Source organism: Myotis nattereri (assembly GCF_964212035.1).
Source record: "Myotis nattereri genome assembly, chromosome: 2".
Classification (NCBI taxonomy): domain Eukaryota; kingdom Metazoa; phylum Chordata; class Mammalia; order Chiroptera; family Vespertilionidae; genus Myotis; species Myotis nattereri.
In genome coordinates, this window is record NC_138076.1 from 207,137,607 (window position 1) to 207,162,452 (window position 24,846).

Here is a 24,846-nt window from a genome sequence, read left to right on the forward strand (position 1 = left end):
TCTCTCGGTCATCGTTTTTGTTTCGTTTTTCCAAAACGTTACGAAGTTTATATGAATATAACATACAAAGATGCAGCTTCCTTTGTAGGAACAGGAAGGAAGGGGTGGTTAAGTACGGCACATGGAGCTGCAGCAAACACCAGCTGTAGGGAGGGCCAAGGGGGAGAGGAGTTGGCACTGGGGCTGAGGCCCTAGAGCCGTTGGAGGAGAAGTAGGGATCCCCTCTGAGTGCCGCGCTCTGAGGCTGAACTAAGTGGTCAAGCTGAGGCAGAGGTGGGTGCCATATCAGCCATCTTTGGTGCTGTTCACCCTTCCGCACCCCAGCTCTGTTATAAAACCCCAGAGCCCTGGATTCCAAAGGCCCATCCAGAGCAGAGGCCCTGGGAGGGGTGAGAGGAAGTGAGTAGGGCAGTTTGAAGATACTGGGAGTCCCAGAGGGGAGGGCGTCCTCCTCCATCCCTGCCTGTGGCTTGGGCTCCCCTGCTCACTCCTGAGCACCACACGTGAGTTGGGAATGGGTCCGTGAAACATCTCAGTCCCTGGCCCCCACAGGCCTCCCTTCCATCCAGGCCTGCCTGCCTGCCTGCCTCCCTCCCTCCCTCCCTTTCTTCCTCTTCCTCTTCCTCTTCTGCAGCAGGGAGGGGGCAAGGCCGGTGGGGGAAGCTCCACCCCCTGCCCGCCCTGAGGCCTCATTCTGAGAGGCTCCAAGAGCTGGAGCTGGGAGTGAGGGAAAGAAAGGGAGAAAAGGCTGTGAGCTGGTGGGCGCTGTGTGTGTCTGTGCCTGTGCGGTTGTGAGTGTGAGTGCCGGGCACTCTCTCTCCTGGTGCCCCGGGTGCTGTGGTGTGCCAGGATTCACTGCCACCACGGCCTGGAGAGGAAGAGGGACTTGGGACACCTTTGGGAGGCAGTTTGAAGATACTGGGAGTCCCAGAGGGGAGGGCACCCTCCTCCATCCCTGCCGTGGCTTTGGCTCCCCTGCTCACTCCTGAGCACCACACGTGAGTTGGGGAGGGGTCCGTGAACCACAGGCCTCCCTTCTACCCCGGCCTCTTCAGGCCCAGTCTGTTTTGTTTCCATCTCTCCATCCCACTCTCTGCCTCTCTTTTTTTCTCAGAAGTCCTCCAGCCTGCCTTTCTCCCTCCCTTCCTCTCTCTCTCTCTCTCTCTCTCTCTCTCTCTCTCTCTCTCTCTCTCTCTTCCTCTTCCCTGGCTGGGAGGGGCTGGGCTGGTGCAGGCAGCTTCACCCTTTTCCCGCCCTGAGGCCTCATTCTGAGAAATGCTCCGAGAGGAGAGCGAGCTGGGAGGGAGGGAGGGAAAGAAAGGGGAGAAGGCTGTGAGCTGTGGGCCTGAGGACTGACCGCCACCATGGGCACTCCAAGGGCGGGATCTTCCCACAGGCCTTGCTGGAAACAGCTCGGGGAGGCGCCTCAGGGCCAGTGGGACTGATGGAAGTGGGGATGTGGCATGGAGGTGGTGCCTGCGCCTGTGGGCCATCAGGAGCGCTCACAGCCACCGCCACTATGTGGGGAGTACAGGCCGCCCTTGGCAGGGCCCGCCTCCCCCACCCCCATCCACTGCCACATGTCTCCGCCCACCCGAGCCTGCTGCGGGGTGTAGCCTGGCTTCAGTCGTTTCTCCGGTCGTTTTGGATGTTACGGACCCTGGCTCTTTATATCTATAGATTAGAGGCCCGGTGCACAAAATTCGTGCATGGGGGGGTCCCCTCAGCCAGCCTGCAACCTCTCCAATCCAGGACCCCTTGGGGGATGTCCAACTGCTGGTTAAGGCCCAATCCCGGGGATTGGGCCTAAACCAGCAGTCAGACATCCCTCTCATAATCCTGGACCGCTGGCTCCTAACCGTTCACCTGCCTGACTGCCTGCCTGCCTGGTTACCCCTTAATGCCCCCCCTGCCAGCCTGGTTGCCCCTAAATGCCCCCTGCTGCTGGCCAGGTCACCCCCAACTGCCCCCTCCCCATCGGCCTGGTCGCTTCTAACTGCCCACCCCCGGCCAGCCTGGTCGCCCCTTACTGCCTCCCCACTAGCCTGGTCGCCCCAACTGCTCCCCCTGCCAGCCTAATTCCTCCCAACTGACCCCCCCCCCCCCCCGCCAGCCTGGTCACCCCTCACTAATGCCCCTGCCAGCCTGGTTGCCCCATGCAGCCTGCTTGTTCAGTCGTTTGTTTGGTTGTTTAGGTCATCAGGGCTCCTGGCTTTTTATACATTAGGATATGCCAGTCAAAATATTCGTTGTTTGGTGATTATCACGGCGGGGGCGGTGGGGTTGGGGGCGGGGGAGCTGGGCACCGGGAGGGGTGGGATCAAAGGGATTTGTCTCTGCTTCTTTTTGTTTATCTGCAGTGTCTGCAAAATGAAGGGTGTCGGTTCTGAATAAACAGCCAAGAAGAGAGAAGCATTATGAGTTTCTAGATAAATTCTAAAAAGCAAATGTAAGATAGTATCAATCAAAATATCTCTACTTCCATGCGCCTAAGAACGAAGAGCATGTCACAAAAATCTTCCTTACAGCTTTTATAGGCGCTGCTCCAACGTCCCGCTGTCACATTCCCCAGGTTTCCTCTTTGGAGAATCCAGTCAGCACGCGGAGCCCTGACTCCGTACATTCGGGCCCAAGTTTTCAGCACTTTGTTTTCACCTCATTCGCTCATGTTCTTCATCTGTCTTCGGCGTTGCTTTTGTAATTTTTTAAAAATAGGGTCTCTTTTCCCTTCTGTGAATTCCAATAAGCATTTATTTTTGTGACGACTTTATTTTTCTCGTCTCTTCTTTCCTAAGCTTCCCAGTTAATTTCCTTGAGCCCTCAGAGCTATTTTAGGATCTTGCATTGACAGGGAAATTGCTTCCCTGGCTTTAAAAAAATTAATTGCCAAATCAGTGTTGGCAATTTTCATTGGCTTTTTGGTAACACTTTCCAGGTGAGTATTCTTTACTTGCCATTTATTTTTCTTGTTGTTGTTACTGTCTTTTTTTTTGTGTGTGTGACATATACATTTTTATTGTAGTAAAATATAACATAAAACTGACCATTGTAACCATTTCTAAGTGTCCAGTTCAGTGGCATTAAGCACATTCATATTGTTGGGCAACCATCACCACTGCCCATCTCCAGAACTTTCCATCTTCCCAAACTGAAACTGAACCACTAAACACTAGCTCCCTAGGCCCCTCAGCCTCTGGTAACCACCCTTCTACTGTCTGTCTCTCTGGATTTGACTTCCTAGATTCCTCCTCTAAGTGGAATCGTACACTATTAGTCTTTTGTGACTGGCTCACTTCACTCAGTTCTGTTGAAATGACTTTCTTGGACAAAGATGGAGCTGCTCCTGTCTGGGATGCTGTGTCAGCAAAACTCAGATAACCTTCGTGCTCCTGTGGGTGCCCTGCTGGGCCAGACACAGCCGATCCCCAAACATCAACACCTCTGGGCCTTCTCACCCCGAACAGGGTCCACTGTGTGGCCCCAGCCGATCAGATCTTGTCTGTCTGTCTCTTCCTTGTTTCTCTTTTTTTACCCAATAAGAGCTGCCTGCCTTCCACTCACTGTGCATTTCTCCGAATGGAGACGGTCTGCTTCATGAAGTGCTATAAAGTTTGTTTGTAAAAAAGACCCGAATTGTCTTCCTTAATCTTTAAAAACAAAACAAAACAGCCTTAACCGGTTTGGCTCAGTGGATAGAGTGTCAGCCTGCGGACTCAAGGGTCCCAGGTTGGATTCCGGTGAAGGGCATGTACCTTGGTTGAGGGCACATCTCCAGTAGGGAGTGTGCAGGAGGCAGCTGATCGATGTTTTTTGCTGGGAGCCGGTCCATCCTTGCTGTTTCAAGAGACCTGGCATATATGGCATACTGTTCTTAATATGTTTGCTCACCTTCTTGGCACTATGTGTTTTAACCAAGGTCACCTCTCTGAGAAAGGTTGTTTCCCCAGGTAGGGATTTTCCCCTGAAGTTAGGGAGGGAATAAAACCCCTTAACTAAGTGCCAGGTGGGTAATTAATTACTTTAACTACGAACAATCATGCTTAAGCTACATAATCTTTACTCCCTGGAATGGAGATAAGAAACGCCCTAACCTTTGTAATAGAGATTGATAAAATTGGAATCAACTGGTATAAATACAGATGTAACAAGACAACAGGACACAGAACCTACACACAGAACCTAGACACAGAACCTACACAGAATCTAGAGACAGAAGAACTTCGCTGGAGAGAACATGGCAAAAGATCCTGGACAGAAACTGGAGACAGAACCTAGAGACAGAACCTAGCGAGAGAACATGGCAAAAGATCCTGGACAGAAACTGGCCACAGAACCTAGAGACAAAACCTGGCTACAGAACCTGGATAGAACATGGCAAGAGAACCTGACTAGAACCTGGTGACTGAACCTGGCTGGAGAACCTGGACAGAACCTGGCTGGAGAACCTAGCGAGGAAACATGGCTACAGAACCTGGCGAACCTAGCAAGAGAACATGGCTACAGAACCTGGCTGGAGAGCCTAACCAGAACTTCGCTGGAGATCCTGAACAGAACTTGGCTGGAGATCCTGGCTAGAGATCCTGGCTAGGCTGCTGATCAACTGAAAACTGTCTCCGTGTCATTCCTTCTTCGCCGACTCCGTCCACACCTTTGGGGAACTCCTGGGCCCGCTGGGGCTGGACCCCAGCAGTTTCTCTCTCATCGATGTTTCTAACTCTCTATCCCTCTCCCTTCCTCTCTGTAAAAAATCAATAAAATATATTTTTTTAAAAAACACACAAAACCACCAGTTAACATGATGTCTTCAGGGTTCATTCATGTTACAGCATTATCAGAATTTCATCCCTTCTTAAGGCTGAATAGTATCCCATTGCAGACACATTCCATATTTTATCGAGCCATTCATCCATGAATGGACTTTTGGGCTGTTTCTACCTTTTAGCTATTGTGAATAAGGCTGCTATGAACATGGACGCACACATATCATATCTGTCATATCTACGTTCAATCATTTTGGGTGTGTTCCCAGAAGTGAAATTGCTGGATCATATGGTAATGCTATCTTTAATTTTTTTAGTAACCTCCGTAGTGTTGGCAGTGGCTATACCATTTTATATTCTCACAAGCAGTGCACCAGGGTTTCAATGTCTCCACAATCTCATCAGCACTTGTTACTTTCTGTGTGCTTTGGATTTTTATAGTAGGCATCCTAATGGGGTGAGGTGGTAGCTCACTGTGGTTTTGACTTGTATTGCCCAGAGCGTTCTGTGTGAACTCTTGGGGTGAAGATGAATGGACCAAGTTATCAGTTTCTCTTCTCTTGGCAATTGTCCAAGAGCAGCAAAAATGATAGAAGCACCATCTATTAGAAACTAGGAAGAATAGGTTAAAAAAAAAAAGAGTAGGTCAAATAGGTAAAAAGGATGCCGAAAGCGACGGGAGCAAAGCTTTGGGAGGACAAGGGGACAGGATGCCGGTAATTGCAGATTTCGGAAAAGGTGGGCAATGGCTACAGATTTTAGGGGGAAAGCCCCTGTTAAAGCGGAGGGGTTTTCGCAAAGCACAAAACTAACGTTTTGTTGGTTGTTTTTATTATTGTTGAGTTAATAGGTTTGTGGAGACCTTATGTTGGCTGCTGTTTTGTGTGGGCCTCCCTTCTCGTGGGAGGAGAGAGGACGGAGAGGGCAGGGCCGTGTGCATCACTGCACTGGCTTCGGACACAGGGGCGTCCACCTGTGCCAGGCGTGTCCCTCGTGCCAGGGAGTCTAAACCAAGCAGGGAGGACGGTGCCCTCTTTGGGAGATGAGGCGAGGCGAGGCCAGAAGGTTCGTTATTCCTTCTCCCAGATAATGTGATTTTATGAGCTTTCCCAGAGGAAGACTCACTTAAAAAAAAAAAAAATCCTCATCTGAGGATATTTTTCCATTGGGTTTTAGGGAGAGTGGAAGAGAGAGGGAAAGGCAGGGAGAAACATGGATATGAGAGAAACACATGGATTGGTTGCCTCCTGCACACACCCTGACCAGGGCCTTGGCCAGGGAAGAGCCTGCAACACAGGTACTTGCCCTTGGCCGGGATTACAGCCGGACCCTTGGGTCCGCAGGGCCACGCTCTACCCACTGAGCCAAACCGGCTAGGCCTGGAAGATTCACTTTTAACTACAGAAATGTGATGGGATATGGAACATGATGGTTCATGAAAGTGATGAAACACCAGTCAGGGTTCTGTTGACGTCTAATCCAGGTATAAATGCCAAAGGCTCCCACTGGAAGGAACGGCTCGGTTTTTGCGGAGACCCGGTTTCCCTCTGCTTTGCCAGCCTCAGGCCATTCACTCCCCACATAGCCCTCCCCCAGATAAAGTGGAGTCCCGCCCCCCCCCCCGCCGCCCCCCAGGATCTGTTCTAGGCCAGAACAGGGGAGAGAGTCAGCTATGACTTTCAACATAAACAACTTGGTGTCATGAACTCTGAGCCTTTAGCTAATGTGCCCTCTGCAAGGGACAGTGGAGATAGGTAGGCAGACACCCGCCCTCCCGGAGCCGTCGAGGGGCCACTGCCAGCACTCGGCGAGCCCTACACTGGGCCTGTCTGGGCAGAGAAAAGAAACAAAAAGCAGAACTCCTCAGCTAATGTGCCTCACATCAAAGTGGAGCAATGGCAATAAAGAACAACCATTAATAGCAGTAATAAGTAGATGGTATCAAATTGAGTCAAAATCAGATTTGAATAATTTTTTGCAAACAAGAGATATCCTGAAATAAAGATAATGCAGAGGGCCAAAATAACAGTTTAGAAAAACATGTCGTGTGTACATTTTTAAAAGATAACAGTATTCATATTTAAAACTAGTGGCCCAGTGCATGAAATTTGTGCGCGTTAAAAGGGAATTCATTAGAGGAAATATCTTAATATTGCTATTTGCCCTTTCTCTATAATAGAAGTGCCAGAGATGAAAGAAAATTAGTAAAATGTATATGAAAATCTCCCTCTTGTCAGAGTCTGGGGAGCACCACAGGACCCAGAGTCAAGTCTCCGCCTACCTGCCCGTGCCTCGAAATTGCACGAGACCCAGACCCGGCCGGCCCCATCCCCACTGGGCGAGACCCAGACCCAGCTGGCCCCGCCCCCATCAAGCCCCTCCAGGCAAGGGGTGCAGCCTCAGGTCCTGCCGAGTGGGGGAGCACAGCCTTAGGTCCCCTGGCCCCAGCACCGGAGGCGGGGGCACAGCCTCAGGTCCCCTAGCCCCAGTGCTGGGGCGGGGATCATGGCCTGAAGTACCACAACCTGGTGCCAGGGTGGGGGGTGTGGCCTGAAGTCCCCTGTCAAGCCCCACTGGGCAGGGAGCATGGCCTGAGGTCCACCATCAAGCTCCTCCGAACGGGGAGTGCAGCCTGAGGTCCCCTGCTCCGGCCTGGTGCCATGCAGCCTCAGATCCCTGCTGTTCAGTCATTTGGTCGTCCCTCACTTAACCCCTCTGCCGGCCTTGTCGCCCCATGCAGCCTGCTGTTTTGTCGTTACTGTTAGTGTGATGGCATCCCGGACCATTTGTATATTCCTCTATTATTAGTACAGATCCTTTTGTGTCTTTCCATGTGCTCACCAGCACCCCCTGTAGGAGTTGGAGATTTATGATAAAGAATGAGGAATGAAGATGCCTTATTATTGAATTCTTTTATTTTAATGGTTTTTATTACAAAAGTAGCATGTTTGGTGAATCCTTCCAGAATGTTTCCTTAGTCCTATACCACATAGATAATACTTAAAAAGAAATCAGGATCATATTCTTCACTCCCCTTCCTTTAACTTAATATATCCGAGGCCTCATTCCCCGTCAGTTTGGGTAGATTTACCTCGTTCGTTTTCACATCCTAAGCCTTTATCTCATATCGGTGTACTTTCCCTACATGGATATTTCAAATTGTGCCCACTTGTTTTCACCACTTCAAGGACCTGGTGGGCAGCCTTGCATGTGTCTCTGTGTACACGCCAGTGTGTTTGCGTGGCATGAATGCCTACAGGGTGGTGCCGAGTTTCGGGCCTGTGTACGTTATGTTACCTGACATTCCAAACCGTCCTCCCAAAGGCTTCTATTCCAGGCTCCAGCCACGTGTCTGAGAACACACCCTCCCCTCTCTCAGCGCAGGATGCTCCCGGAATCCTTTTTACTTCTGCCAAAGTGACCAATGAGTGGCGTCTCGCTGTGGTCTGCATTTGCATTTTCTGGCGTCTCATGATGTTAAACATCTTTTCATGTGTTTATCGGCCATTGTCTTTCTTCTGTGAAACACCTTTCCAAAGAACATGAGAAATCCCTGTTTATGGAAAATGAGAACCAAGTGCAGTTTGACAGAGCAGGGATTTTGTTATTGCTTCTTCTTCTTTTTTAATGCTATGTTTCTTTTTTTAAAAAAGATATTTTTATTTATTTTAGAGAGGAAGGAAGAGGGAAAGAGAGATAGAAACATCAGTGAGGAGAGAGAATCATTGATTGGCTGCCTCCTGCATGATCGGGGGTCAAGCCCACAACCCGGGCATGTGCCTTGACTGGGAATCGAACCCTGACCTCCTGGTTCATAGGTTGACACTCAACCACTGAGCACTGCCGCTGGGCTTGTTATTGCTTCTTTACTCTTCAAGCTGGCATGGCTCACCGTCGAAGAGTTTGATTCCCGAGGCCATGGTTCAATTCCCAGTCAGGGCACATGCCCAGGCGGTGGGCTCAATCCCCAGTGTGGTGCATGCAGGAGGCAGTGGGTCAATGATTCTCTCCCATCATTGATGTTTCTGTCTCTGCCTCTCTCTTCTTCTTCCTCTCTGAAATAAATAAAAAAATATATTTTTTTAAAAAGGACAGGTGTGGGGGAGGGTGGGAGAGACAGGTTTCAGGCTCAGTGAAGAGAAATGGAGTCATGTTTATTACTCACATTAAAAACTTTAAAAAATTAAAAGCATCCCAGGAAGATGTGGCAAACAGAAAGAAACCTGCAAGCTCTTTTAGAATTTCAGAAAACAAGCAACTTTCATGTCATATAAATTGTTCCAGAAATGTGTTATTACCTATATTCTACGAAGTTTTCAGGAAAGAAAACTATAGCTCAATATCATTTATGACTCTAAGACAAACATAATGAATACAATACTAGAACATATAAATCTGTAATATACTGATGCAAAAATCTGCAATGGTTTCCATGGAATTTAAGAGTAACTCAATATTAGGAAATTTATGCACATAATACACTATACTCATGGGATAAATAAAAGAGGAAAATTATGATAATCTCATCAGAGTCTAAAAACTCAGCACCTCATCCTAATAGAAATACGGAAATATAGGAATGAAACGTACTGCCTTAGGTCTAAGAGTGTTTTTGTAAACCAACTGCCAACAGTAAAATACTGGAGTCAATTTCATAAAATTAAATAATTTAAGAATTCAAGCTAGCCTAATGAGATATGGAACCAAAATAAGAAAAAGAAGTATTGAAAAAAATAGGAAAGAAACCCAACACTATGTATTCATGAGTTATTCATTTACTTCACTAATTCAGTGAAGCCCAGAGGAGTATGAAGAATGAATACTGTTTCTACAGAGTAACCCGCACAAGTTAGAAGACACAATAGTAAGAGACAGTAGGAAACAGCGTTGGCATGGAATGTGAAGCAGCGACAAGTCTTACTTAAAGGGAAGAGAGAGCAGAGCCTCCGGAGAGGCCATATTGCCCCGCTGGGTCGGAGGGCATGCAGCAGGATCTATCCTTCTCAAAGGCACATGTTTGTCCATACGATAACAGCAAGAAACTTCCTTCCTCAAGTTTAACTAGAAATATAAGCAGCTCCCCAGGCCCTGCACGCAGAACTGCAAGCAGCCAGAAAGCAGAGGTGGGCGTGGGAGCCAATCTCTGGCCCAGTCACTAGCCAATGTGGAGACAGTAGCCAGGACAGGGTCAGTGCCATCATGTGTGAAGGACTCACATGGCTGACAAACACATGAAGACCCCACTGTGTCGCAGAAGGGAGTGTGTCTATAAACATGAAGGCAGGCCCCTCTTTTTTTTTTTTTAAATTTTGTTTCATTGCTTAAAATATTACAAAGAGTAGTACATATGTCTACTTTCCCCCTCCCCCTTGCCATCCCCCTGTCCTTCTCTACCCCCCAGTGTCTTGTGTCCATTGGTTATGCTTATACGCACGCATACAAGTCCTTTGATCTCTTACCCCACCCCCGCAACCCTCCCCAGCCTTCCTGCTGTAGTTTGAGTCTGTTCGATGTTGCTCAAGGCTGGCCCCTCTTGATGAAAGAGCAGAGTCATCCTATATAATAAAGATGTAATATGCAAATTAACCCTCACACCATCACAAGATGGCTGCCTACCACCAGGCCGGCAGGGGGGTTAGTGAGGGACGACCAAACTATTGAACAGCAGGCTGTGTGGGGCAACCAGGCCAGCTGGGGTCTATGAGGGGTGACCAGGCTGGCAGAGGGGGGCACTTGGGGGTGACCAGGCCAGCAGGGGGGGCAGTTGGGGGTGATTAGGCTGGTGGGGAGGCAGTGAGGGGTGATTAGGCCAGCAGGGGGAGCAGTTGGGGGAGACCAGGTTGGCGGCAGGGGGACAGTTAGGGGTGACCAGGCTGGCAGAGGGAGGCAGTTTGGGGTGACCAGGCCAGTGGTGGGGGCAGTTAGGAGTGACCAGTCTGGTAGGGAGGAGGCAGTTGGGGGTGACCAGGCCGGCAGGGGGGCAGTTAGGGGCAGTCAGGCCAGCAAGCAGAAGCAGTGAGGGGTGATCAGGCCAGCGGGGGGAAGGCAGTTAGGGGCAACCAGGCAGGCAGACAGGTGAGTGATTAGGAGCCAGTGATCCAGGATTGTGAGAGGGATCCTGGATTGGAGAGGATACAGGCTGGGCTGAGGGGAAACCCCCCCTTGTGCATGAATTTCGTGCACTGGGCCTCTAGTCAAAAATACTCATCTGACAACGGTGTAGCAATATGGACAATACTTGTCCTACAATATTACATTTAAAAAATAACAGACACAGTTATAGCATGCTATGAAAGCCACATGAACAAGAATATGCATTTGAAAAATTACTGGAAGTAAATGAAAAAAATCAAAAGTATTGGGGGTGATTTCTGAACAACACAGGAAGCTGCAGCATAAGAGATTCTAAGCAAGTGTAGCTATGCAACATTATCTATGGAGGGGAGGAAAAATAATTTTTCTTCTACCCTTCTGCGTTCTTATCTGAGACCCTTGTAATAAAAGAACAACCAGAAAAAAAGAAAAGTTCATTGGTACATATTCTTCATGAACAAATGGGTGAAACCCAGGGGAAAATGAGTAACTCCCTAAGGAGGCTTTGAATTCAGTCTTAAGTACCATTTTCATAGAGAAAAGGGAGGGGACGCAGGCCTCCTTGAGGGGAGTAAATAATTGTTTTAGGAAAGATGAAGGATCCTTGGAAGAATAGCGGGGAGGTATGATAATTTGTGACAAAGTGTGCCTGGGTGTGGTGTCAACTTCAAGTCTCCTCTCCTGTGACAAGAGTCAACCTCCCTGGTTGTTGACACTCCGGGAAGGGGACGCAGGAAAGCCAACTGCCTTTTGGAGGATCTGTCCGGAGGCAGGTGAGGGGAGCTCAGAGAAAGCCTCCTGCATTGCTGCTTTACAAGTGCCTACAGCTCAAAATGTTGGGTGATCAAAGAGGCATCTTCGGGGTGACATAGTCTGCTGCCCAACACCGACCTGGTTGAACAGACAACTAACCAACTCCTCAACTCAGGAAGGGTTGAGCAGGGACCAGACAATCCTTCTGGGACGGTAGATGCAGTGGGCTGGACGGAATGCACGCTCGCTTGCTTCTGAGTTTGCAATATTATAAATAAAATGGCCCTGATCATCTTGGTGCCTATTGATGGGTATTGGATGATTAGCAAAAGATTCTTGTGACTAAATATGTGATAGCAAAAATTCAACAGCCACCAGAAACCTAAGAGATGCCCAGTTTGACTACATCCTAGTTAGCTCTGGGCATTGTCAGTTTGTTTGTTTGAAAATCATTAGGCAAAAAATGATGTGCAACTTGTGAGACATTACAATTCTTGATGTATTCTAATTTTGCTTATTTTATTCCCAAATGTTATAATTAGATGGTCTACTTCACCAGAGCATCGTTGACGGTCTAGCCACCATGACCAGAGAAGACATACACTGGCTCCTCTCTGATTGGCAGGCTTGGGAGACGGTGATGGAGCAACTTTGCTTGGAAAGGTAATCCCAGAACAGCGATGTCTGGGGTGAAATCACCAGAGTGAGAGTTCTGTGAGGGCAGGGACTGGGCTGGTGTGCTCGCTGCCGGAATTCCAGCACCGGGAACGGCATCTGGCACACACCTGGCATGCAGTGACTTGATGGGGAAGGATGTCGGAAGCCACTCCTGCTTCCCTGGGGAGGGGTCAGCTGGCCGGTCTACCTGAGGCTGCTGATGGCCTTGCCGGGGAGCAGAGGGCTCCAACGCCATTGTCAACAGTTCCTCTGGGGCCTTGGGGCTGCTTGGGCTCAGTCGGGTTTTCCTTTCCCACAGACACACCCTCCAATATCTAAACCCACACCCCGTCCGTGGAACGAACCTGAGAGCCATACAAGTCAGACTCTCACGAGTTGTAGGAAGTCGACTGCAGCATCCGGCACAGGCCCACGGTGTCCACTTTGGAAGCCCCACATCCTGAAAGACAAGGCGCCTCTCCTGGCCCGTTAACACGCGAGCGGAGTAGAACCCGCTGTTCCCAAGCACGGCCACGCTCTGTTAGAAATTTACTTCCAGTTTCCAAAATACACGCGTGTCGGAGTGAATGGCCATGAGCCCTCCCCTAGGGGAGAGGTGATATTTGGTGTCTCCCTGCAGGTCCCCCCACCTTTTTTTTTAGAATATAGGTTATTTTACCATTTTTAATATACATCTAATACATGTACATGATACAAAACTTGAAAGGAACAGAAGGGCAAACAGTAAAAAGTAAGTGTCCCTCAAGCTTTGGCCCCAGGTTCCCGCTCCCTCCCCAGAAGCAGCCACAATTTCCAGGAAGATCCCCTTTAAATAGAAAAAATGGAAATGGAAACATGGCTTCCACAGGCTCGTAAGGCTCTATTTCCCAGGACAGACCTGCTCACAGCCTGTACAGATGCACAAATTACGCACAGAGGTATGTTTATTAAGAAAAGATTTGGTGATGAAAGCCAGTGATGCGTTTATATTGTGTCTGATTCATCACATCGGTGTCACAGCCAGTCAGGCCGTGCAGAGGGCTCGCACCACCAGCTCCTGCTGGCAAGGGGGCCAGGCCCGAGGGCCACCCTCTGTCACACTGCTCCCCAATTGTACCTTGATTCCCAGGGCGCTGCTCCCTGAGTGCGTTCGAGACCTGAGGTGACCTAGAAGTCTTCAGCCTCAGGCTGGGAAAACATGCGTGTGCTGTTTCTGCCCGCAGGGATGAAGCCGACGCGCTGTACTATATAGTGGTCCGGGAGCTGACGCGACAGGAGGAAGGGTTCGGGCCATCTGGGAACCTGTCCCAGGAGGAGATGATGTTTCTCCGAGAGTTTCCCTTGCAGAAGCATAAGCTGGAAAACACTATCAGCGAACTTCGCAGCATCACAGACCAAGTGGACACAACCCACAAGATGCTCACCAAGACCAGCCTGGTGGCCAGCTCTTCGGGGGCAGTGTCCGCCGTCATGACCATCCTGGGTGTGGCCCTGGCACTGGTGACAACAGGAGGGAGCCTGCTACTCTCAGCAGCAGGGCAGAGCCTGGGGTTAGCAGCTGCTGCCACCAACATTTTGACAAGTGTCTTAGATAATAGGAGCAATTCGGCAGCAAGAGACAGAGCCAGCAGACTGGTGAGTCTCCCCACAGACCCGGAGGCTGGAACCGGTGAAGAGATACATTCCTCTAAAGGAATTTTTGTTCAGAAATGTGTTAACACTCTCGGGAGCATCAGGCAGCTTCGTGCCTTCCAGAGGGCCCAGGCCAACCCCGGCTTCATTGAGAGGGTCAGGAACTTCGTGGCCACAAGGCGTGTGCCCTTCTGGAGGGCCACAGGGGTGCAGAGAGCGGCAGGGGCGCCTGCTCTGGCTATGACCCGCGGTGCCCTGATGCTGAGCGTAGCTGGGGCTGGCTTCTTGCTCATGCATGACTTGAGAAGCATCCAGGAGAACTGGAGACACCTGGAAGAGGGGGCAAGGACGGAGATGGCCAAGGAATTGAGGATGCTCGCCTGGGAGCTGGAGCAGGAGCTGGACCAGCAGTCCCAGCACTATGAGCTGACCATCCAGAAGCTGGAGAGGAGCTCGTCACTGAACCAGGGCAAGGCCGCGGAGGATGAGTGGGGATGCTAACCAGGTAGGCATGGTAATAGGCTCATAATCACAACTGCCTTTTCCAGGGAGGACTTTCCCACACTCCTCCCTTGAATGTGGCCCCTCCTGCTATTTCCAGCATCCCGTGCTTTTCTCCCAAAGCGCTGACCATGCATTTCTTTTTTTTTTTTTTTAATATATTTTGATTTTTTACCGAGAGGAAGGAAAAGGGATAGAGAGTTAGAAACATCAATGAGAGAGAAACACCAATCAGCTGCCTCTTGCACATCTCCGATGTGCCCGCAACCAAGGTACATGCCCTTGACCGGAATCAAACCTGGGACTCTTGAGTCCGCAGGCCAACACTTTATCCACTGAGTCAAACCGGTTAGGGCTGACAATGCATTTCTGAAATCACCTGTTTGTTAGGTGCTGGCTGGCTGTCTTTCTGCAGAGCGCCCCCTGGGGGCGGCGGGTGAGTAGTGCTGGGCACACGGCAGGTACGCCCTAGTTGTGTTGAATGATGTGAGTCTGGCATTTCATGATAAAGGCGACACTTCAAATGAGTCGAGAAAGGATCGTTACTTGAAAAGGAGTTTGTATTCCTAGACTCTCTTATTCAGAAACATAACTATCTATTTGTAGAAAATGAAAACGACTATCAGGAAAATGAAGCAGAATTTCAAAATTCCTCCTTAATTCTACAGAGAGGGTGGGATGGGGCTAGGTAGCAAGGCCACTGCCTGAGACGCTGGAAAGAGACACAGAAGACTGTAAGGCTCATAAATTCATTCATTCATTCATTCACTCATTAGTTCATTCATTGACCCATTAATTGGGGCCAGTGACGGGGTCAAGGACGAAGAAAGTGTTCCCAATCTCGTCTGCATGTTGAAATCACCTAGGAAGCTTTAACACACACCGATGAGTGGGTCTAACTGATGTGGGGTAGGACCCGGGCTTTGGACATTTCAAAGGCTCTCCTAGTGGTTCTGCGTGTGGCAAGTTTGGGACCCCCTGTTTTAAAGGGAGGGGCTTTCTTCCCATTCCTCTACAATCGAACCTCGTTTCTCGAACGTCTCCCATCTCCAACAACCTGGTTCCAGGCCAAGTTGCTCACAGAAAAAAGTCCCCCTTGTGGATCAAAACTTCCATTTTCGAACAGACAAACCTTTCAAGTGAGGTATCAGCATGCCAAAAGGCTGCTGCTGGCAGGCAACAGGCAAAGGAGGGAATGCTTTGGTTGCTGGCAATTAGCATAATTTTAAAACATAAAGAAGCCATCAGCCTAGGCTGCTTTGATGCGGAGGATAGAGCATCAGCCAGCAGACTGAAGGGTCCCAGTTCAGTTCTGGTCAAGGGCATGTGCCCGGCTGCAGACTCAATCACCAGATTCTATCTCATCATTGATGTTTCTCTCTCCCTCCCTCTCCCTTCCTCTCTGAAATCAATAAAAATATATTTAAAAAATAAAATAAAGAGGCATCAATTAGCTAATGCTAATGTTGCTAAGGGTGTGAAAGTGCTCACAAAACAGCAATCACAGGCAACTGAATAGGTAGAAAAACTGTTGTGGATTGGATAAACGAAAAGCAGTTAGCCTGTGATTGGTCGCATTTCAGAGGCAGTGATATATAAAAAATTCCTTTAAGATTAGTAGGGGGTGGTTTGATAAATTTAAGAGAAGAAGTGTTTATAAATGAAACAGTATATTAGACATAGCCTAATATATAAAAAGCCAGGGGCCGTCACAGCCTAAAGGACCAGATGGACAACTGAACAGCAGGCTGAATGGGGCGACCAGGCCGGCAGGGGGGTTAGTGAGAGATGACCAAACGACTGAACAGCAGGCTGAATGGGGCGACCAGGCCGGCAGGGGGGTTAGTGAGAGATGACCAAACAACTGAACAGCAGGCTGAATGGGGCGACCAGGCCGGCAGGGGGGTTAGTGAGAGATGACCAAACGACTGAACAGCAGGCTGAATGGGGTGACCAAGCTGGCAGGGGCGGGCAGTTGGGGGTGACTAGGCTGGCAGGGGGGCAGTAAGGGGTGACCAGGCTGGTGGGGGGGCAGTTGGGGGCAACCAGGCTGGCAGGGGGGCATTTGGGGTGACCAGGCTGGCAGGGGGGCATTTGGGGTGACCAGGCTGGCAGGGGGGCAGTAAGGGGTGATCAGGCTGGTGGTGGGGGGCAGTTAGGGGCAACCAGGTCAGCAGAGGGGGGCAGTTGGGGGCAACTAGGCCAGCAGGCAGGGGCAGTTGGGGATGACCAGGCCAGCGGGGGGGCTGGAAGTTGGGGGCAGCCAGGCTGGTGGGAGGCAGTTGGGGGCGACCAGGCTGGAAGGGGGGGGCAGTTAGGGATGATCAGGTAGGCAGGCATGTGAGCAGTTAGGAGCCAGCAGTCCTGGATTGTGAGAGGGATGTCCAACTGCTGGTTTAAACCGACAACTGGACATCCCCCGAGGGGTCCCGGATTGGAGAGGGTGCAGGCTGGGCTGAGGGGACCCTCCTCCCATGCACTAATTTCGTGCACCGAGCCTCTGGTACTGTATATAAGAAAGGTTGAAACAGGGAATCATTTGTGGGTCTGGAGCAGATTAATTCAATTTACATTATTTCTAATGGGAAAAAATGATTCAGTTTTGATCACATCGCTCTTAAAAGGCCTTCTGGAATGGATTAAGTTTGAGAAACGAGGTTCTACTGTACATCCATATCCTTTTACCCACTGGGTCCATTTTCCAGCTGCTTAATAACCCAGGGGCAGATTTGAGGGACAAACTATTCTACACGAGGATTCATATTCTGAAGGGTCTTGCCCACCCTTCCCTTGCCTGTCTTGGAGCAAGTACAAGCTCGGGCCAGGTGCCTGCAGGGCACCGAGAACCCTGTGAGAAAAGACAGTCTCTGACCTCATGGAACTTGGAGAGGGACAGACCCCAGATAAGCCATTAATGAGGAGGAGGAGAGGTAAATGGAATGGCATGAGGAGGATGGGGCGGGGGGGGGGGGGGAGTTCTCCCAGGGCGGGGGTTGAGGGGGTGGCAGTGGGAGGTGGGGAGGAAGCGCCAGGCGGTGAGAGAAGCAGGTGTCTTCTGTTTCTGCTCTGTGGACATCCACTCTGGGCTTGTGCCCTTGCCGGTCACCTGGCCTGTGTGCATTTCCAGCCAGAGGGGCCAGGCATTCAGTCCTTCAAAGCACAAGTGCTATTTAGCACCTGTGTGCCGGCACGTGTGGGCCCAGCTGTGAACCAGACCATCGGAGGCTGCCGTGCAGGTGGGAGAACTACCTCCTGTGCTAGCTGGGCGTCCAGGGAAACCTGTGTGAGACCCCAGTCATGCCACGGAAGTGACTAACTCCTTCCTTCTCCTTTTGCCCTAGCTGGTCAGGCTGGCCCCAGCAGAGGCAATATTCGAGTCTTCAACCAGGAACAGGTCTGCCTGCGACGGGGCACCCAGAGAGGATGCCAGGAGACCTGCAGCGCTTTGTGGTAACCCCTGGGGACTCCAGAAATACCAGGGACCAGACTAGATTTGCAAGAGATCAGACGCTCTGTGGGGGCGGACAGGGTTAGAGTCCAAGGAGATCTAAATATGCATGTCAGTTTAGACTGGGGCTGAGACACATTTAGAACACGTGTATTTTCCAAATGGCATGTAACTACACAGTGCAGTTATAATCAAATGGGAAAGACCCTTTGTTTTACAATAAGCTACGCTCTGCTCCCCTGCCACCCCCCTCCTCACACGGTCCCCACCCTGTCACTACAGTCACGCCATGCACGCAGTCTTTGTTGCTCAGGCTTAGGTAGGGTCTACATTCCCAGTGGCAAGGAAAAGGCAGCGATTCGAGAAAGGCCATTACTGGGAGGAAGTTATCACTTCATAGCAGCAGAATTTATAACTGAAAAATGGGACACCCTTAAAATGTTCCAGCACTAGGAGACGGGTGCAGTACAAGCTAGTCACCCACGGAAGAGACTGTTATTAGCCATCAAAACGATAGTTGGATTAGCATGGAAAATGTTGTTTTATCAAGTTAGGCGAGGAAAGCAGAATGAAAATTATCTATATACTTTCTCACCTTTCACCGTTTAACCAGAGGAAACATCTCTCAGGCCTGTGTGTAGAAACACACACACACATACACACACAAGCACACACGCACGCGTGCATGCACACACATACAGCGAGGTCACACTGCAACTATCTTTATTTAGAGGGAATTGTGGTTACTGTTCCCTTCTTCTCTTTGCCTTTCTGTACTTTTCAAGTTTTCTGTTATGCGAATTACTGTTTTGTAAAATGAAAACCCCCACATTATAAATATTTACATCAAAATTAAAGACAGCCTGCTGTTCTTAAATTAGCCTCTTAAATCACTGGCAGGAACAGTCCCCTCCTCACGGCTAAATGCGGCCTCAGTGGGAGAAGACGGGTGTTTTCATGGAAGACCATTCCCGTGATGTTAGCCAAGGCTGACAATGAAGGAAGCCTGGTCTTTTGGGTTTCTGGATCAATCCCAATGTGTGTGTGTATTGGTGTGTGTATGTGTGTGTTTGTATGTGTTCGTGTGTATTTATGTGTATGTTTGTGAGTATGTGTGCTGGTATGTAGTATTCCCCAACAACCAATTCTGTGACACGAACAAGGTGTCTGAGAATTGAGTTAAACTCAGACACTGTCTACCCTGTGATCCAACAGGTTGAGTGCTCCATCCACAAGGCCGCCCCACTCATATACCGATCGCAAGTCAGTGACACAGTTGACACCGGTGCTTCTGACAGACTGGCTGCGAGTCAGAGGTTCTCATGATCCCCCCTTGGATTTGACTAATTTGCTAGAATGGCTCGCAGAACTCAGGAAAATCATTCACTCACTAGATTACCGATTATTACAAAGGACACTGAAGGGCATGAATCACTAGCCAGATGAGACAGGGCGAAGTCCTCAAAAAAGGAGCTGTCCTCATGGAGCTGGGCCTGGCAGAGAGGCAAGGGCCAGCATTCTGATTCCCCAACGCTCTCCGAACCCTGTCTGGGTTTAATGGAGGCTTCATTACATAGGCACGATTGATGAATTTATTGGCCATTGGCAACTGATTCAACCTCCAACCCCTCTAGAGGTTAAGGGGGTGGGACTGAAAGTTCTAATTCCCAATCACATGGTTAGTTCTCCTGGCAAGAAGCTCCCATCCTTAGGTGCTTTACAGAAGTCACCTCACTAACATAAACCATCCATCAATCAACCTATCCACATCCATCCATCCACACCCACCCATCCACGCTCACCCATATCCATCCATCCATCTATCCACATCCATCCATCCATCCATCCATCCATCCATCCATCCATATCCATCCATCCATCCACCCATCCATATCCATTCACATCCATCTTCCATCATCCATCCATCCACATCCCCATCCATCCCCCCAGATACTTGAACACCCACCATGTGAAAGGCATAGTTCTAGGCATTAGAGGTAAACCAGTAAATAAAACAAATTCCTGCCTTCATGGGGTTTACATCCTCGTGGTGATAGTGGGAGAAACAAATAAGAAACATATTAAATATTATACAGTATAATGTAAACTAATGGATGTCAGGGAGAAAAATTAACCTGGGAAGGAGAATGCAGACTGTAGGGTGCGCAAAATGCAATTTAAAATAGGACTATAAGGGAAAACCTCTCTGAGAGGCTCATATCTGAGCAAAGACATGAAGGCGGTGAGGGAGCCTGGTGTGCCAGGAGCAGAGTAATGGTTCAGGGAGCACAAAGGGCGGGTAGGAGATGAGGTCCGAGAGGCAGCGTGAGGCCAAAAGGTGCAGGGTCCTATAGGCTACGGGAGGATTTGGCTTTTACTCTTAGTGAGGTGAGAAAACATGGGAAGATTTTGAGCAGAGGAGTGACATAATCTAATGGAGATTTTAACAGCATTACTCTGGCTCTTGGGTTGAGAAAAGACTACAGGGGCAAAGCCATCACAGGGATACCAGTTAGCAAGTTACTAAAACAATCTGTGGGAGAGAGGACGGTGGCTTGAACCAGTGTGGTAACAGCGGAGGTGGTGAGAAGGGGTCTGACTCTGGATGTATTCTGAAGGCAGAACCAACAGGATTTGCTCATGGACTGGGTGTGTGGTGTGAGAGAAAAAGAAAAGCCAGGATAACGCCAAGGTTTTCTGTTCCTTACCATTCTGCCTCTTGTCTAATCCACCAATAGCCTCCATGCTGCTACATCCGATCAGTGCTCACACCTCATTGTTCTTGACCTCAGAGTCCTTAGGTCTTTCTTCACTTGGCTCTGATCAAGTTGCCATTACCTGCAATGGACAGGTTGCGGGGGTGTGAGGGGGGAGATGAGATCAAGGAACTCAGTTTGGAGATAAAGTTTGAGATGCCCAATACACAGGCAAGTGGAGATATTGAGTAGAATTCAATGGCATATGAATCTAGACTCAAGATGTTGGATCTCCGACAATATATTGGCCAAAGGTATAAACTTGTAAATAAATGATATTTAAAATTGTGAGTGTGGATAGGGTTATCTAAGCAGTGAGCTTAGGTACAAAAGAGTAAGTGTACAAGGTCAGCACCCAGGGCACCTCGCTCGTAGAGAATGAGAGGAGAGGGACTATCGAAGGAGACCAAGAAGGCTCAGACACTGAGTTCGGGGGGAACCAGCAGTGGGGTGTCCAGAGAGCCAAGTGAAGGAAGCCTCGAGGACATGAGGTCATGGACAATGAGGTTTGAGCACTGATCAGATTTACCAACGCGGAGGCCACTGGTGACTTAGATAAGGGCAGGAATGGTGGAACGGTAGATGACAAAGAGCTCGACGAGGGAGGGTTGAAGGGAGGAAGGAAAGAATCTGAAGACTTAGGACAAGACTTTTGAGGAGTTTTGCTGAAGAGTCTTCCAGAAAAATGGGGCAACAGCTAGAGCGAGGCAGGAAGTGAGGTCAAGAGAGGAAAAAAATAAGATAAAGGAATACTGTCAAGGTCCTGTGATGATGAAGATGGTGGTGGCAATGCCCAGAGTCTGCCCCTACTCTCTCAGCTCCTGGTGCCCATGTTGGACTGCAAGCTGGACTGGACCCTGCCTTGAGACTTCACCCACGTGCCTGTACCTCTGCGTCAACTGCACCCTATTTTCCCATACCCCTGACAACAGGGTTTTTAGAAACACCTATCAACTTGGAAACTATCACTTTAAAATGTGGAAAAAAGCAGTTAAACACACATTGGGTTATTGAATGCTGACATGTGCCAGGCACCGCAGATACAGCAGAGAACAGGACAAAGTCCCTGACCTCCAGGCGCGCACATTCTAGTGCAGCCAACAGATAATGCAGCAGGGAGCACCTCACCCAGGGCCTTACCATGGGGGGGGGGGGGGCGGGGGGGAGGGCTGACCAGGGACGCATACACAGAAGCACATCACGATGCCCTTCATGCTGTAACAGTGCTGCTTAGGGACCAGATGTTGGGGTGTGTGTGTGTGTGTGTGCGTGCGCGCGCACTGCTGGGGAAACAAGAGGCAGAGACCATTAAGGAAAGGAGGCCAGACAGGCCAGCTTGTCCTGGGTGGCAGCGTGGAGGAACTCACTCCCCTTGGCCCGTCACAGTCCAACGTGCAAGTGGGAGGTCTCAGAACACGGGACGTGCCGTGCACCACGAGGCAAAGCACCCAGAAGCGTCCACTGGCTGTCACCACAGGGGCTGCTTCGGGGTCCTGCGGGGAGAAGCCAGCCAGCAGCAGGGTGAAGAGTAAGTGGACGCGGCTGGCCGAAGCTTATTCCAGAAGTTTGTCGTGAAGGAGAGGACTTGGGCTCTTGAAAAATTATTTGTTTTAATGTGTTTGAAAGAGTTAAGCATATTTAAATGCCACAGGGACTAGAGGGCAAAGGTTAACCACGCTGGGGAAGGTGGGAGAGGAGGACCCCAGAGCATAAGCCCCTCTTCCAGGAGAGCAGGAGCGAGGGGAGAACGGGTGAGCTCAGGTAGGTGCAGATGTGGAAGCAGAGTTCAACCCAGGAGCTCCTGGCGATGGCTGATCTTCTCCATGAGACAGGAGGTCAGGGATGGCCGAGAAACAGGTAAGAAAGAAAAGGGCGGGCGGGCCCGTGGAGAGCACTTCCCGCAGGTAAGGAGAAGGCTCAGGAGCCAGGGAAGGCAGCGACAGACGGGAGGCAGGAAGGTGCCTAAGGCTGCAGGAAGGTCAAGTGGGTGGCCTGAGCCTGGGAGTCACGGTGTGGCCAGCAGTCAGGAGTCGGAGCGGATGGGGGTGAGGCAGCGAAGCTGAGGCTGCGAGGAGACCGCAGAAGCAGGAGCACCAGGGCAGCTTCTGCACAGACGGGGCTCGGCTCCCGCGGCCTGGGCCTTGGGCCTCACTGACCTCTCGGTGACCCTGTTAGGCGGCTTACACATTTAGGAAGCCATTTGCTGCCTTCTTTTTTCATCTGAAGTCAAATCCACGTTGTATCTTTGAGCCTCCAGGAGGCAACAGGGATGATGGATCCACACACACACAGGCCAGAGAATGGTGTTTCTCTCTTTTATTTAAAAACAGTGCTTCATTACCATTGGCAAAGGCAGAGGCGGTGCTCCCCCTTCGCGTAGAGTTTATAAAAGCCAGCAACATGATCAATAATTTATACACATGGATAGTAATACAAAAAAAAATAAGGAATAAAAGCTAAAGATCTAACTACTCCGACCTTCACAATTCCAGCTACTTGATAATAATAGGAGTAACCCAATGAATACTGTATGGTCTGAAAGCTACTATACAATATGATTCTTAACGAGAAGGGAGGGAGTCAGAGGCTGTCACAAAGCCCTGGGTGCTTCTCTGGAGTCCGCAGGGAAACGGGACCCTGGGCGAGCAGCTCGGGGGTCCTAGGAAGTGATCCGGGGAGGGGAGGGGAGGGAGAGAAGGCGAGGTGGTCAGTTACACAAGCATCCCACGTGATGCCCCCGTGCCCCGAAGGTACCTGTTTGCCATGGCAATGGGAGGGGCCGGAGAGTGCATGTGGCGTGGAGGACGGTTCAGTCCCTGCCACGGGGGTGGGGAGGAGAGGTGCTGTGGCGTTTTGAGCCTTGCAAAGATTTGGACTGAAGAGCTCAGAGACTCAGGGGGCCCGCCTGCCGGGAACAGGGACCCTGGCTCTCAGCTCTGCAGCCCTAGCTTACGTGTGTCAGCCCCAGGTTTGCTCCAGCTTTTCACAAGCAGAATTATAACACAAGAAAAACAATTCATATCCCTTAGGGAAAAAAGAGGATCAATTCATCACTCGATATATAATACAGCCAAAATGAGCTGCCAAAACAAGCACACACACACACAAATACTGTGAACAGAAAAATACAGGAAAATGACTAAGCTCGGAGTCTTGATGGGGTACCAACATTGCTTAAAGCACTTAGTCCCCAGAAAAACTAAACCGAAAGAAACCTTTTTTTTTTTTTAAATTCAAAAACTCGTGGACCCCCCCGGGAATCTGGTGTTGCTAGCAGGGACAGGGGGTGGGGAGAGAGAAGAGAACCAACGTTCCCTTTCTGCCTGCAGTGTGACCTGAGCCTTCACCGCCACATGCCGACAGAGGCCTGAGTGCCGCACTGGCAGGCTCCTTAAAGGCAAGGTTGAATGTTGGCTGATGGATGTCCTGTTACCGATCCCTGCCAACCAGCACTACCATGGCTGAAGTGATCGACCGTTTTCCTGAGTAACTAACTGGCTGCAGTGCTGGTGACGTGGACGGGAACTCAGCCCCCACAGCCAACTGCGACCCTCCAGCACTCCTGCGCCTCGGCTCCCCGTGGGATTCAGGAATTTGAGAACCGGCTGTAGTCTGGTCTGCAAGTCTCACTGTAAAGACAGGTGCCAGGGGCTCCGCCACACTCACTCCACCAGAGGGCACGTGCTGGCTTAGGACACCCGGAGCCGACTTGCGAAGGGCCCTGCTTCATGCTCCACTAGCTCCCCTTACACTAAGAGCTAGCACTTGGATGGCTATGGCCTGGTTGATCAGTAAAGCAAGTATGAAGGAAGTACAGAGGAAAGGGGAAAGGGAGGGAAGAGGCTTTTGAACAGTAACATTTTCAAAAAACAAAATAAAATAGTGTTTTATGCAACAGAGAATCAAGTTTCACTGTGTACACTACAAATGGTCAAACATTTTCAAGAGCAAGACAAAATAAAAACACACAAATTTACGTTTGATGTTCACCTTGCCCACTATTTTTTTCCTATCTTAAAACAGTGCAAACAGGTAACTTATGCTTTTAAAACACCACTACCCCTTCCCTACCCCCCAAGGTCTCTTTCTTCCTATTATCTGGGGGTGGGGTGAGGGTGGGGGAAAAATCTGCAATTCTGCGAACGTTACTGTGCTAAAGGGTTGCAGGCAGCAGAGAAGCGGCCGGCCTTGGCGAAAGGGGAGGGTTCGGACACCGTCCCCGTCCCCCCTTACGCGTCTAGTGCCT

The 24,846-nt window shown here is 50.0% G+C and overlaps 1 protein-coding gene across 1 annotated transcript; it reads left to right on the plus strand.

Annotated features, from left to right (window-relative positions):
* Positions 1–5,470: 5,470 nt before the first annotated feature.
* APOL5 (apolipoprotein L5) lies at positions 5,471–17,887 on the plus strand (the record flags this gene model as incomplete). The annotated part of the gene is given in 5 exon segments (XM_081084044.1): positions 5,471–5,498; positions 12,149–12,269; positions 13,487–14,365; positions 14,367–14,400; positions 17,738–17,887. Coding segments are annotated over 5 exon segments (1,212 nt in total).
* Between the last annotated feature and the right edge of the window lie 6,959 nt (positions 17,888–24,846).